This window comes from Elephantulus edwardii, unplaced genomic scaffold (genome assembly GCF_000299155.1).
Source record: "Elephantulus edwardii isolate Elephantulus edwardi_28Jun2011 unplaced genomic scaffold, EleEdw1.0 scaffold00093, whole genome shotgun sequence".
NCBI lineage: Eukaryota > Metazoa > Chordata > Mammalia > Macroscelidea > Macroscelididae > Elephantulus > Elephantulus edwardii.
In genome coordinates this window covers 4,749,884-4,764,705 of record NW_006399843.1, presented here as the reverse complement: position 1 = coordinate 4,764,705, position 14,822 = coordinate 4,749,884, and the positions used below count along the sequence as shown (strand labels likewise).

General features: G+C 46.3%; 1 protein-coding gene across 1 annotated transcript in view; it reads right to left on the bottom strand.

Annotated features, from left to right (window-relative positions):
- Positions 1-5,355: 5,355 nt before the first annotated feature.
- TTC12 (tetratricopeptide repeat domain 12) overlaps positions 5,356-14,822 on the bottom strand; it is a 65,152-nt gene continuing 55,685 nt past the window's right edge. Inside the window, exons 18-21 of the mRNA XM_006890867.1 lie at positions 13,321-13,422; positions 11,611-11,710; positions 6,579-6,804; positions 5,356-5,428 (exon numbers count right to left, since the gene is read on the bottom strand). Of these exons, the coding sequence (XP_006890929.1) occupies positions 5,356-5,428; positions 6,579-6,804; positions 11,611-11,710; positions 13,321-13,422 (501 nt within the window). The remainder of the gene's footprint in view (positions 5,429-6,578; positions 6,805-11,610; positions 11,711-13,320; positions 13,423-14,822) is intronic.

The window sequence follows — 14,822 nt, the reverse complement described above, 5'->3', positions numbered from 1 at the left end:
ACTATTTAAATCAGTGTAATATTTTCAAGCCTTTCCCATGTTGTAAAATGTACTGGCACTTTGCTTCCAGTCTGTGTATGCTGGGGAGATCTGGTGGTGGAGTCCATATGCAAACCTAAAGACCACACCTCCCTGGCATTTCAAATCCCCCAGCAGCCCCACTTGGTAGCCTTCTCCTGGGTGACACACAATCTTGTAAACCCAATGAAGTGTCAGAGAGGAGTCAAGTTGCTGTTGGATGGCAAATGAGGTTTTGAATATGTGTTTCACAGTTTGTTTATCCAATTATCTGTTGATGGATGTTGGGTTGTTTCCACCTTTGGCTGTTGTGCTGCAGTGAACTTTGGGATACAAGCATCTGCACTTCTGCTTTCAATTCCTTTGGGAATGTCCTTAGGAGTCAGTCACAAAGGACAGATGCTGTAGGATCACACTTTCATCAAACAGCTAGAATAGGCAGATGCATAGCAACCAAAGCTTAGTTGCAACCACTGTTGCTGTGTACTGTCAAATCAGAACTGACCCATAGCTGACCCTCCAGTGTGTTTTCAGAGCATTTCATCACTCATCCTTCTCCCACACTTAGCAGAGGTAGAAACTCCAAACCCACTGCTGTCAAGTTGATTCCAACTCATAAAGATCCTCCATCTGTTCTCTGAGCCTGTACATCTTTATGAGACGAGGCGGTCCATCTTTCCCCCAAGGAGTATCTGGAGGATTTGAATCACTGACCTGTGGGTTATCCTTATGAGAGGAGGAAGAGGACAAAAGGAGTAATTGCTTTGGAGTACATAGCTTCCACGAAAGGTGATGAACATTTCAAAATGGCTAATGGTGACAATCGCACAATGCAGGGAATACAGTCGGTGTCACTGAAATAACTGTATGTGTAAAAAATGCTGAAATAGCAGATGTTTCATCATATTATTACTGCCTATAGAAAAAAGGAGCGGTAGGCTTCTAGGTAGGAGCTCAGTCTCTGAGCACTTCCATTTTTGTGACCATGCCTGGGAGACGGGATAGTGAGTATCCAAGAAAGCTAAGTGAGGTGAAGGATGGGGTGATGAGCAGATTGGTGGGGTGGGAGGGGGTAGAGAGTGAATTCATGACAGCTTCTGTTCTGTAATAGCCGTCATCAAGGAAATGCCTTCTATTAGTCATATATGTAATATATATATATTACATCCAACCTCCAGTATTCTGTGAGGTGGGGACTGTTGTTTCTATTCTACAGAGGGAAACCGAGGCTCTGAGAAGTGACCTGACATTTATCCTGGGCTATGTATAGTCCATGGAGGAAAATGTTACATGGGAAAGCAGTTAAAACATAGACTGGGGGACAAATTTAACTCCTCTATTGACTGTGTGAGGGAGCTCTGGTGGCTTAGTGGCGAGGAGTTGAGCTGCCAGTCCAGAAGCCTCTGGTTCAAATCCACCAGCTGCTCCACAGAAGATGAACAATCTCCTCCTATGCAATTTACATCCCACTGGGGGATCAGTTATGAGGCAGTTTAGACTCAATGGCAATGAATATCACCACCACTACTACTTACCATGTGATCCTAAGCAAAGAATTATTCTCTTCATATTATCGTGTCTTCACCAATAAAAAGAAGAAAATACTGGCTTCACAGAATCTCTTATGATGCAAGTGGAATTCTCACCTCCCATGCAGGAGATCTGGGTTTCATTTCGAGTTGATGCAACTCAGGCACAGCTACCGCCGCCTGCCTGTGAAAGCTTGTGTGCTGCCAGGAGGCTGAGCAAGTCTCAGCGGTGCTACCAGACTGAGGCAGACTAGAAAGAAAGGTCTGCGGCTGTATTTCTGAAAACCAGCCACTGAAAACCTCGGGGACCGTAACAGTCTGAGGTGCAGCCGACTGTGGGGACGGTGCAGCACCAGCAGCCTCCAGCTCTGCTGTACGTGAATCTCTATGAATTGGGGTCAACTTGAGGGCTCATAACAACAGTCTGGGTACAGGGAAAACACGTCAATGCACAGGCAGAAGATATTTTATTTACTCTCTGCTGGCTTGCGTGATGCCAAGATGTGAAGACCAGGACCTCTCACTGGGAAAGAGTCAATTCTCAATGTTCACTTTCTCCACCTGCAATCACTCTCTCTTTAACTGGACCCATGGGGAGCCCATATTTCTAAAGCATTTAGAAACTGTGACCTTTGGGGTTTTTTTTAAAAAAAGGTCATGTAGGATTAATAGGTAAATAGATATTACATGTTATGTTTCATCCAGTCATCTGTGACTCATTGTGACCCTATGTACAGTAGCTCTAATCCTGACCTTTATTATATACATGAAAATTGTTTAAAAAGTATCCACTTCTCTAGTATTTTGTGTTTTTCTAGAAATTGAGAGGATGAGATATATGGCAAAGAAAGTAAATAAGCAAAAAGAAATAATAATAGAGTCATGTAGGCTTAAAAGTCATCTGGCCTGAAGATATCTCCTAGTAGAAATTACCTTTCACTCAGTTCTCTAAGTCAAAAGGCCCTTATTTTAAGAGCCCCCTAGAAAAGAGCTTGGTATTATACCCCTGACCTGTTGCACCAACATTCCCCTTCCTGCTATTTCTTGCCAATTTTTAACCTTAATCCTAATTTACTGCCCATGAGGAGCTGTGCTCTGTTTCATGGTCAATGAAAACAATCCACAGCTGCTTACCGCCCTTTATGTAGAGCTCTGCTGAGGTTAGAGGGTGGATCTTTATTTCTGTCTTGGGCTTATACTCTTCAGGTTGAACCACTCAATTCCGATGTTCACTGAATGAGCAGTCTACTCTCCTGGGATGAGCTGTGGCCGCTTAGATGGTGGCACAGCAGGTCCCATTCGGGGCTACGAATGGAAAGGCTGATAGTTGGACATGCTCAGAGGCCTAGAGATCTGCTCCCATGAGGTCCCAGCCGTGAACTTCCGGCGGAGCACGGCTTCTACCCTGCCACACACAGAGGTGCTACGAGCCAGGCAGTAGATGGAGACTGGCTTGAGTCTTTGGTGGGGAGATGGTGCTGGCGGCTCCAGGCCAGTGGGCACTGGTTTCTTTCATATGGCCGGAAGTCCAGGATCCTTGGACATGTTAGTGATCTCGGGATTAAGGGAGGTAGCTCCTCTTGGAGGTGGAGAATACGAGTTTGTGAACCATCTCTTCCCACATCTCCTCAGGTGTAGCCAGGCCCTTCTCCAGAGTGAAGATCAACTGCTCTCAGCAGGTACTTGGAAGCAAAGATAATAAAACCATTTGGTGTTCCTCACTCTTTGGGGAAGAGATTACACATATAATCACCCTCTTCAGGGGCCAGGGAGGATGAGAAGAGCCCATGAGTGAGAGAAGGGACTGAACTTTAAATCCAAGCAGATAAGCCTGTATAGTAAAGTCCGGATACAGAGAGACTCCCTCTGAAAACAGCAATTCTGCAGCCTCTACTTTCCTTCTTCTCTGTGCTGTTTCACATCAAGTCATCTGTTTCTTTTGGCAATCTGACAGCTTCTCAATTGTTTTCAGGGTAGGTGTGGCCTGTCACTTGCTGGTTGCCCAGGACTGCATTGTGACACCATCACAGAACTCCCAGGAGCCTCCCTCAGCCCCATACTTCACATCCATGCCACAGTGTCTTGGGCATATGGATTTCTTTCTAGCCCCCAAAGTGCTAATTTTCTACCTTGGTTTTAGGAGGAGTTCTTCATTTAAGCCAAAGGTTATCTCACTCATAAAGAAACTTCCTTTGGAAGTCCAGAAGCAAGTATTCCAGAGAGATTTCCTTTCCTAGATGCTTCAGAAAAGGCCCAGCTCTGGCTCCTTAAACAGCGCCTGCTGTGCCCTTTGACAGGCCCCTCACACTTAACCCACTGTCACGGTTAGGCCCTTAACCTCAAGCTGTTGTTGTTGTTGTGCCATCAAGATGGAACCGACTCATAGCTGACTCTCCAGTGGGTTTTCGGAAGCTGTAACTCACATGAGACAGGACTGCCCATCTTTCTCCTGCAGAGCAGCTGGTGCATTAGAACCTCATGCCTTTGGATGGGCAGCTCACCTCGTTACCACTAGGCCACCAGAGTTCCCAACACAGAGTCTCGGAAACTCAAACTTCCCATTGTGGAGTCACAATCAACTCCTAGCTGTCCCTTTGGTTTCCTGAGGCTGTAAATCACACAGGAGAACACTGTTTACTGGAGGATTCAAACCACCAAGAGAGAAGCATCCTTCGAGTGAGCAGCCCAATCCTCTTCAGACCTCACCACAGAGCTCCCGAATGTTTGTGTAGTGAGTGTAAGTGTTGAAGTGTCAATGCCTCCACCTCTAAGGCTTTATTGGACCTTCCCTCCAAGAGAGGAAGGGGATTGGACAGGTATAATTCTAGTCTTTCTAGAAAAAGGAACCAAAGCTCAGAGAGGGTAAGTGACTTGTCCACAGTCACACAGGTGGAAGGTGGAAGGACAGGGCTGAGTCTACAGAAGGTTCATCTGGGACTCCTGGCATTCACTGAGATATGTACATCTTGCCTTCTTCCTTCCTTCAAATGGCCAAGGGAGTGTAATGAAAACATGGACTTAAAATAACTTTCTGGGTTTTTCTTTCAGGCATTTGGGTGTTCACAGGTGACCCTATCAGTTTGAGAGTGGCTTCAGGAGAACTGAAAGGGATCATTGCCTTTGTAGATGGAGTGTGGGTACAGTGGTCTAGGGAAATTACATGTCTGCATCAGTCAGGATTCAGTGGGAAATCAGGACCCTGTGCTTTGACACTTTAAGCAGAGAATCACTTAGTACACAGAAAGAATTATTAGATGGACCATGGGAGGTGGTAGGAGTGGCCTCCAGTAATGACCACCAGGGACTTTCAGAGCACCTCTGCCAGGTACCCACTTGAGCTGTGGCCCAGGTTTCAGGAATTTCCATCACAGTTGACATTACTGCCTGTTGGTGCTCCAGAAGCTGCAAAATGGGTATGGAATGCTGCTGCAGGTACATCTGCTGTTTCTAGCATGTTGTTGGCAAAAAACAGTGAAAGGGGCAGAGCATGGCATTAGATTGACAGAAGCAAACTTCCACCTAGAAACATTGCAACAGGGGAGCCCAGGGAATGTAGTTTGTGTTTGCTGGTTTCCTGCCTTGACAGGAGAGAAGGAACTAGGAGGATGGTTCGATGGATGCTGAGCCGGCCAGTCCAGAAACCCTCCCTTTCGAGTGAACCTGATGCTTTTTTATTGCCACTGAAGACCTAAGAGACGAAACACTCTGCAATTCTGGATTGGACACAAAAAGGGTGTTGGCTATCCAGGAGCAACTGAGAGCATAAAGTGGGTTTATTGTAAAAATATATATACGATTGCCATCTCTTTCAATCTCTGATGTGCTTCACAGTGGAGTTGAGGATTTCTAGCCCGTGCAGCTCTCTCAGCTGAGTGGCATACCTGTCACAAACACAGAATTCAGGGCATGAGGGCCACAGCTTGACTTCTGATGCCCAATAACCCCTGTCCCAGATACAAGCAAACAGAATACGAGTTCTGTGGACTCTAGGTGCCAGGAGGGAAGTGGCTGTGGCATTGGGGATCCTTCAAGATTATGGGGGTAAGGTTGTCAGGGGGAACCCCAAAACAATAAAAAGTACAGGTGTGGGTGGCAGATATGACAGGCTGATTGAATGGGACCCTGCTCTCTGGAATTCCCCAGCTGCTTGCCAGTTTGAGCTCATCCTGGCTGAAGTGGCCTATGGAAGAAAATATTTCATCTATTCCTCCTATATGAGCACTCAAACTGAACGTGCAAGGACCTGAGACGTCATGTGGGCCAACCCTCACATTCTGCAGAGGGAGAGTTAGAAGTGCTCAGGTCTGATGGGAAGGAGCCAGCAAGGCCTGAATTCTACTCCTCATCCCTCGTATGCTACACCCTTCATCACTCTGTCCAAGTGAACCCCTTCTGTCATCTCTGACTGAGAGCTAGTGCACATCAGAACAGGCCAGAGCAGAAGTCGGAGCCCCATGAGATGCTAGGCTCCGTTCAGCCCTGGGCCCCTGTCCTGGTTGGCTGAGTGGCTGAAGCCATATTGCTCTGTATTTCCGCTCCCACTTGGACCACACAGAAAATGAAGCAGACATCTGTCTCTTGAAAAGAAGGGAACAGCAAAAAGAGGCACTTAAAAGAGAGATGGTGGGAAGAGAAAGGGGGAAGGGAAGGATGAAGAATAAGGGCTGGAAGAGAGAAATGACAATTTAATACAAGGCAGACAAAGTGGTTCCTTCTCTTTGATTAGAGACTGAAAGCTCCCCAGTTCCCTCAATGAAGGTCGCTCTGAGAAAGAGCCCCACACATTTCTTACAAAAGGCTCAGGGGCTCCCAGGCTAAGGACTCACAGATCCGTTGCCAACATGTCAATTATGATTCATGGTGACTCAATGTGCAAAGAGCAGAGCAGTCCTCCAGGCAACTCTTGGTGGACCTGAACTCCCATTCTATTGGTTAATAGCCAACCACCTTAATCATCTGCACCAGCCAGGGAGAGAGCCCCACTCGAAACAGGGCACCTCAGGAAGGGATGGGCCGGTGGTCACGAGGTACCTGGGGTCGGCGGTGCACAGCTTCGCCAGGGCAATCCCTGCGTTCAGCTGCACATCTGTCTTCTGGGCACTGCCACCTGCGTGCTTCAACAGAATCTTCACGATGTCTGTCTTTAGTAGGGACGATGAGGCCTTCGGCACCTCCATGCAGTTACCAAAGCAGAGGGCTGCATTTCCCACCAGGATTTCATCCTCTGAGTTTAGTAACTTCATCAAAACACTAAAATCTACAGCAAAGGGAGAGAGAAAATCAACAGTTCCAGTGCATATCAAAACAGGATGCTAGCAACAGCATCTGAAGGGAACTGGTGACCAAACACACTGAACATGTTCACGATCTCATTCCGCAAGCATTCATGGAACACCTAGGAAGCTTGCGACTCTTTGCTGGGTCTCTGATGTATCAGGTTCAGAACACGGCCTGGTACGACACGGCTGCCACACAAATGAAAGCTAGATACCATTCTACAGCCCTGGGAATGAAGCTGCAGCTCACAGCAGTGAACAAAACAGACAGAAGCTGTGCCCTTCAGCCCCTCACCTCCTAGTGGTTGGAAAAGAGATAGTAAGTTAAACATATGTCAGATAGTGTAAGTGTTATGGACGGAAAGAAAGCAGGGAAGGGGCTAGTTAGTATGGGGTTAGGCACGGGAGGAGGCAATTTTAAGAAGTGGAAGAGGGAGTTGTGTGGATATTTGGGAGGGCACATTTCAAGGAGAGAGTACTGCAAGTTCAAAGGCCCTGAGGTAGGAGTATGGCGCATACGTGAAGCCAAATGGTTCAAATGTTCACGTTGATCCACGTGCTTGATGGAGACAACATAAGAGAAGTAACACCAAGACTTGAGTCCAACGAATTTGCTTTGAAAAATAACAGGATAACTAAGTAGGATGAGAAGCCACTGAGAGGTTTTGAGAGAATGACAAATGAACTGATCCACATTTCTAGAGGCGAGGGCTGCTGTGCTGAGAATAAATCATGGGGCAAAGGCCGAAGCAGGAGGCCCAATGAGGAGACTCGTGCAATGATTCAAATGGAAGATAATAGAGCCCTGGACCAGAGCAGCAGCCATGGGAGTGACAAGAATGGTAAAATTCTGATTAGATATTGAAGGTAGAGAGGATAGGATTTGCTGATGGACTAGTTATGGGATATATGAAATAAAAGTAAGAGCCCAGTATGAGTCTAATGCTTTTTGCATGATTAACTGGGAAGATGGGCTAGCCTTTATGAGATGGGGACAGCAACAGGACGAGAAGTTTTGGGGAGGGGCATCAGGAGCTGTTTTGGTCATGAGAAATCAAAGATTGTAGCTGGACAGTCATGTGGAGATGCTGAGCAGGCAATACAATGTCACAGGCTGGAGTTCAGAGGAGACACCCAGCATGGGAGCATCAGTTTAGGAGTCCTCAGCACACAGATGGCATTTACAACCAAACCAGTGGAAGAGATTACTGAGGGAACGAGAACAGGGGAGAAATGTGGTCTAAAGCATAGGCCCTGGAATCTCTGACACACTGAGGCTGGGACATGAGGAGAATCCAGGCATGGAGACCAGAGAGGAAGAAGGAGTAAAAGCAGGAGGGTGAGGAAGCCAGTCCAAGGGAATGTTTCTAGGCAGAGGAAGTGGCAAACTGCATCAGCTGCAGCGCATGGGCTCATTAAGACAAGGACCACGAGCTGGCCCTTGATTTTTGTACTTTCTAAAACAATAGGAGAGAACCCAAAGAACCAGTGGCCTGGCCTCAGGGGCCTCCAGGGGCTCCAAGCAGACACTCTGGAGCCAGCTCAGGGCTGTGAGGCTCTCCTTCACACATTCCACTCCAAAGGCCCTTACTCTCCAGAGAGACAATGTCAGCAAACGAGTGGAAACCAGGGGATTCTCCTTGTATCAGGAAGCAAGGACTGAAGCTACATCACTGCTGGATTCAAATGTCAAACTATGGTGGCCTAGGGGTAAGGAGCCGTGTTGCCATCTCAAAGGTACACAGTTCAGATTCACCAGTTGCTCCATGGAGGAGAGATGGGTCCTCTCCTCCTATGTGATTAATTGCCTCTGAAAACCCACTGGAGGGTCAATTAAGAGTCAGTTCCAGCTCTAAGGTATTCAAGAATAGTGACTTCCCTGTGGAGCCATTCCAAATATTCTTCAGAAATGGTCCCAAATCAGATGTGTTGGAAGTAAGAGGGCTAAAATTCTGGGGAAAATTCCTGATGTAACCGATGTTGGTATTTCTCTAGCATTAGTAGTTCTTTAGAAACATTTGACATGAGTTAGCCCCACTGACCTCACACTACACTCCAAACAATCACCTTCGGGGGGCTAGAGATCAATGAGGAGGTAAGACTTCAGGATTTGAATGGAGAGTCCTGAAAATGTGTCTATCTATACCAGAGCTAAGCACAAGAAATGTCTGTGATCATGGAAACCTTCATCTGTGCTTCCAATAGAGAACCACTTATACTGGAATTAAAGTAAGTGTGACTGAGGGGCGAACAGTTTCATTTAAATAGTCAAATGTAGTTTTTGTTGTTATTAGGTGCCATGGTGTCAACTATGATTCCCAGTGGCATCATAAACAATGGATCTAAACCCTGCCCTCTCTTTTGCCATCCTCATTATCTCAGCTACGCTTGAACCCACTGGTATAGTCACTATGTCACTCGATCTTGTTGAGTGTCTTCCTCTCTTTTGTCAACCATCCAACTTTCCATGAATGATGTCTCTTTCCAAGGACTAATCCTTCCTAACTATATGCCCAAGATACGTCAGGTGAAGTTTCATCAACTTTGCCTCTAAGGAGCACTCTTGGTTGTACTTTCTCCAAGACATATTTGTTTGTTCTTTTGGTGTCTATAGGATAGTCAGTACTCTTCTCCAACACCACAACTCAAAAGGCATGGATTCTTCTTCTGTCATCCTCATTCATTGTCCATTCAGATGCATAGCAAGTAGCTGAAAAAGACCATGGCTTAAATCATACTTTAATCTTTAAACTAGCATCACTGCTTCTTTACACTTTGGAGAGGCCCTTAATAGTAGAGTTTCCCAATGCAATATGTCTTTTGAGTTCTTGACTGCTGATACTAAAGGATAAGAAGTATGGGATGAGGTGGATGGGCATGGTAACTAGGCAATTGGATTGGGTGTGTTGGAGTCAGTGAGACTGGTTCAGGATAGAGCAGAGTTCAAAGCTATTGTATATAGGGTGGCTATGAGTCGTGGGGCACATAACAGCAACAGTACCAAGGGTGTTGCTTGGGATCCAAGAAATACAAAATCATTGACAACTTCAGTCTTTTTCTCCATCTGTCATGATGTTACCTATTGGCCCAGGGTGAAGAGCTTTGTCTTCTTGATGTTCAAATATATGCCATATTGAAGTTTCTTTGAACTTCTGCAGTAAGAATTTCAAGTCTTCACTTTCAGCAAGCAAGGTTGTCTCATCCGCATGATAAAAGTTGTTGAGTCTTCCTCTGATCTTTATCCCATATTCTTCTTCATATAGTAAAGGCACTCAAATGATTTGTTCAGCATACAGACTGGACAAGTACAGAGAAAGGACTCCATCCTGATGCATACCTCTCTTGAACCATACAGTGTTTCCTTGCTCTGTTCAGACAATAGCTTCTTGGTCTAGGTATAGGTTTTGCATGGGCACAATTAATTGTTCTGATATTCTTCTCAAGGTTTGTCATAATTTGTTGTAATCCACACAGCCAAATGTCTTTAGCATAGTCAATAAAATACAAACACACACCCTTTTGGTATTTTCTGCTTTCAGACAAGAGCTATCTGATATTAGCAATGATACCTCTGGTTTCACTACCTCTTCTAAATGCAGCTTTAATTTCTGGCATTTCTCTGCTGATATATTGTTCCAGCCACTTGTAGATAATCTTCAGCAAGATTTTATTTGCATGTGATATTAATGACATTGTCTGATAATTTCTGCATTTTATTAGATCGTCATTTTGGAAAAGGGAACAAATATGGATATCTTCCAGTTGGCCAGCTAGCTGTCGTCTTTCAAATTTATTGGCACCAACTGGGGTGAACGTGGCTACCAATCTGTATGAACAGGTAGACACAAGCTAACACAGCATCTGTTGAGAGGCTTAGATTAGCTTAGGTGCTAGTGGCCATTAGCTAAGCCTTGTGCTAATCACATACTATACTTACTTAACTTTTACCCCAACATCTAGGAGGAGGCTTGGTTATTTTCATTTTATAGATGAGGAAACAGGGAACCAGAGAGCTTAAATGCAGAACTTGTTGAAGACTACATGTCCTGTAAGTGGCAGGGTGAAAACTGGAACCCAGGTCTGTTTCTGTTTTTTCTGCCATCTCTATGAGATCCTCCACATTCAATGATGGGCATTGGTCCCACCTCACACCCCAGAAAAAGATGCAACTAGACTACAGCTGTTAACAGAAGGGAGAAAGGATGCAGAGGAAAGATGCCTGTATCACGGGTGGGACCCCACTGCATTCACTTGCTGTGAGGTGCTCAGGAGAACATTAGCAGGCTGCCTTACTGGGAATCCCTGCTATGAACAACCACTGTCAACTGATGTTTCTAGACTAAAGCTGCAAAACATTCCATTAGTAGTCAAGTGCTTAGCTCTCTGCACCACTCAGGGACTCTTAAAAGTAAGGCTGAAGAGTTTTTTGCCTTTAAAAAAAATCCTTGAAGTATCTGCTAGCACAGTGTAAGCAGAATGCTTTAGAAACAGTTTCCATTCAACTTGGTAAGGGCAGCTAGCCTCCTAGCTTGGCCCCTGGTACCTTTGAGCTAGCTGCCTCTCAGCTCAGTCTCCAGCCCGAGCATATACCTGGATGCAGCCAAGGGGCTAATTAAATGCTTCTAGAGCCGCAGACAGAATGCTGTCTTGCTCAGTAAACACTGCTGAGTGTGGGGAGAGGTTAACGGCATTACTGCCAAGTTACTGCTCGCTCCCCATCCTCAGTTCCCAGCCAGGATGGATTAACCTCTGGGACAGGGGCTCAGCATAATGAAACTGTCACTTACTTTTATCCAGCCGTATAACTTCTTCCCGTGCCTCGTGACAACTATTGGTGCAGACAGCTAGGGTCTTAATGGCGTAATGTGATGCGGTCTGGCCTCCAGCCTAGAATACGGAATGAAATTAGGAGAAGAAAATCAACCCTGTGATTATTCTTGACCAGAAACCACAGGGTGCAGGTGCAAGCTGACTAGTGTTTTCCTGACTTTCTGCAGGAGAATTCCCGGTGAGCGAGCCTGTCCCTGAGGCATGAGTGTCACTCACAGCCTCTCACAGGCGCCCGCACTTGGAGGGGCGCGCAGCCCTGTCATGTACTCCTGAGTAATTGCCTCTGGAAGGCTGTATGTGGAAGGGCTGAAGGCAACAGTGCTGTGACTGGCAGCTGCACAGGAAAGGGGAGGACAAGGCGCTCCCGTGTCACTTCCATGGCTGTCAGGCTGACAGTCCTGCCTCGAGAACACTGAACTCAGATCACTTTAAAAGGTGACGATTGTCAAATCATGGCCCTAAAAGCTATCCACTGCAAGCTCTTTAGAATGCATGTATGCGTGCATGCCTATACAGTGCACCCACGTGCATGGAACCAGTAGCCTGTGGCTGCTACTGCTGGGACAGAGTGATCGGAGGGACCAGGTGCTGGGTCTCGATGGGATGAATGAAGGTCATGTCACCAGCTGAATGGTGGCCTACACTCAGGCCCTCTGCCCCTAGTACTTACTGTCTCAGCAGCAGCCCCCCCCAGTCCCTTCACTCCCAGAGCACTCTCTCCTGGCCTGCTGAGCCCGGGGTGTTCGGAAAAGCCTCATTCACACAGTGGACAAGCACCACTAGACCCAGACCTCATGGTCAGGATCGGGAGAGGGCAGCGCCCTGTCACCTCGCCCTTCAGCTCAATCCAGTTAACTGCTGGACTGACTTGCCTGTGTTCACTGCACTCCTTTCAGAGAAGAAAACCCCTGTATCCTGTTTCCATGTGGTAACTCTGCTTTCCATATAACTCACTGATGGGGCTATATTCCCTGCTCTCTGCAAACAGGAAAACATGACTGAAATAATGGACCTGAGAAACCATGATGGAAGCCCCTCAGACCATCTTTATCAAGGGCACAGGCCTTACATTTTTCTTATAAATCCTCTCCTCTTTGCATTTTGATTTTCCATTTAGATATTTTTCTTTCTTCTCATCCCCTGAGAACCACAGATCTACTTTTGTCTCAATGGATCTGCCTAGCCTCCACATTTTATGTAACTGTGGTCCTCCATTATCTGTTCTTTTATGTCTGACTCCAGGAACTTTGGGGAGCAGTGTGCTAAGTGCTGGGCTGCTTAACTAAAAGCTGACAGTTCAAATCTATCCATTGCTCCAAAGGAGAGAGATGAGCCGATTTGCTCCTATTGAGACTTACAGCCTCAGAATCCTGATCGGGCAGCTCTACTCTGTCTATGGAGCCACTTTGAGTCACAACTGACTCGGTGGCAATGGGCGTACCTGCAGAGTAGAGCAGCTCCGCAGGATTTCTACAGACCCAGATCATCACACCTTTCTGCTGCAGAACCGCGGGAGGTTCAAATTGCCAACCTTTCAATTAATAGCCTAGCTTCTACCCACTTCACCACCAGGGCTCCATAATGGAACACCGCGTTCTTGCTTCTGTTCTAACAAAACATGACACATCATGAAATTCAAGAGGCTGTAACCAATCCAATTCTTTCACCTTCAGGAATTTCATCATTTTCTTCACCAGCCCTGCTCCTAAGGCCTCTTCGACGATTTCCAGAGAGGAACAGAGGGTGCGGCTCAGCACACCAGCAGCTCGCTGAGAGAGAGAGAGAGAGAGAGAGGGGTGTGGTTACATTTTCTTTGCAGAGACCATTAAAAATTAACAGGCAGTCTGGGGAGATGAAAACAATCCCAAGTACTGGAAACAAACCTAGCAAAACCGCTGAGCGCTTTATAATTTTGTGGTGTATTTTTGTCAGTAGGTAGCAGAGGCTGAAGTATTTTTTGGTGTAATTCTTGCAATTTTCTGACAGGAAACAAATAAAGATAGATGTGTCTGAGAAAAAAAAAAAAACAACCCAAAAAAACAAAAAACAAAACAAAATAAAAACACCCCCCCCAAAAAAACAAACAAAAAACTGGCACCTCTATTTTAAAGACAGAAAATAATGTACACGTAATAGATAGGAAGCACGAGCCTCTGTAATTAATACATAGCTGCAGAAGGGAATCCAAGGACTGAAAATTTCAGTGCCCGGCCTGGAGCCACCCTGTTTATCTCTGTTTACAGAGGGCCCACAGGTCACCCGAGGATCGGAGGTCATCCCCGAATACCCTCTGATACCACCAGGTCCCTGAGGAGAAGTGGCTCACCTGCATGTTTTCTCAGTTTTGGTCTTTTTGTTCTACTTTCTGGGAGGTTTCTGTTTTATGGCTATAACAGAATTTTGAAACTTTCCAAGGTTACAAATCATTGTTTTTCTTCTTTTTTTCCCCTTCCATTCCCTGTATGACTTCTATTTCCTTTGGGTCAATGTTTCCATTTCTTTGCTTTTCTATTTATATATGAGGCTTTCCTAAGATGTCTGATGAAGCTTAGTTCCTCAGTCACATTTAAGTATTCTGTATGCTCTATCTGTGGGCAGTTTGTCAGTTGGGAGTTGGGGGCTGTTAAGTGCCATCGACACCAATGCACAGCGACCACCTGAACAGAGAGAAACCCTGCCCTAAGCAACTGGGAGCTCACTCTCGCTGCCGCTGAGTCAGAAGAGAATCACAGTCGACCCTCTGGTGCAGTTTCAGATTCTGTAAAGGGAACAGGAAGAGACTGCCCATCATTCTCCCACAGAGCAGCTGGGGGAGTCACATCTCCTGCCTTTGGGCTGGCAGTGCAAACCCTTACCTACTAGCCCACCAGAACTCTTTGGGAGGTGGTTGTTGTGTGTGCCGTCAATTCAGAACTCATAACTGATCCTCCAAGGGCCTTTCAAAGGCAGAGAATCCCAAAGGAGAAGATTGCCCATCCTTTTCCCATGAAGCAGCTGGTGGATTTGAGCCATGTGCCTTTGGGATTACAGTGTAGCTTCGTACCTTTAGACCACCAGAGCTCCTGGGAGGTTGTTGTTGTTGTTATGTGCCGTCGAGTCGTTTCCGACTCATAGCGACCCTATGCACAACAGCCCTAAACCCTGCTCTATCCTGCGCCAACCGCACCGC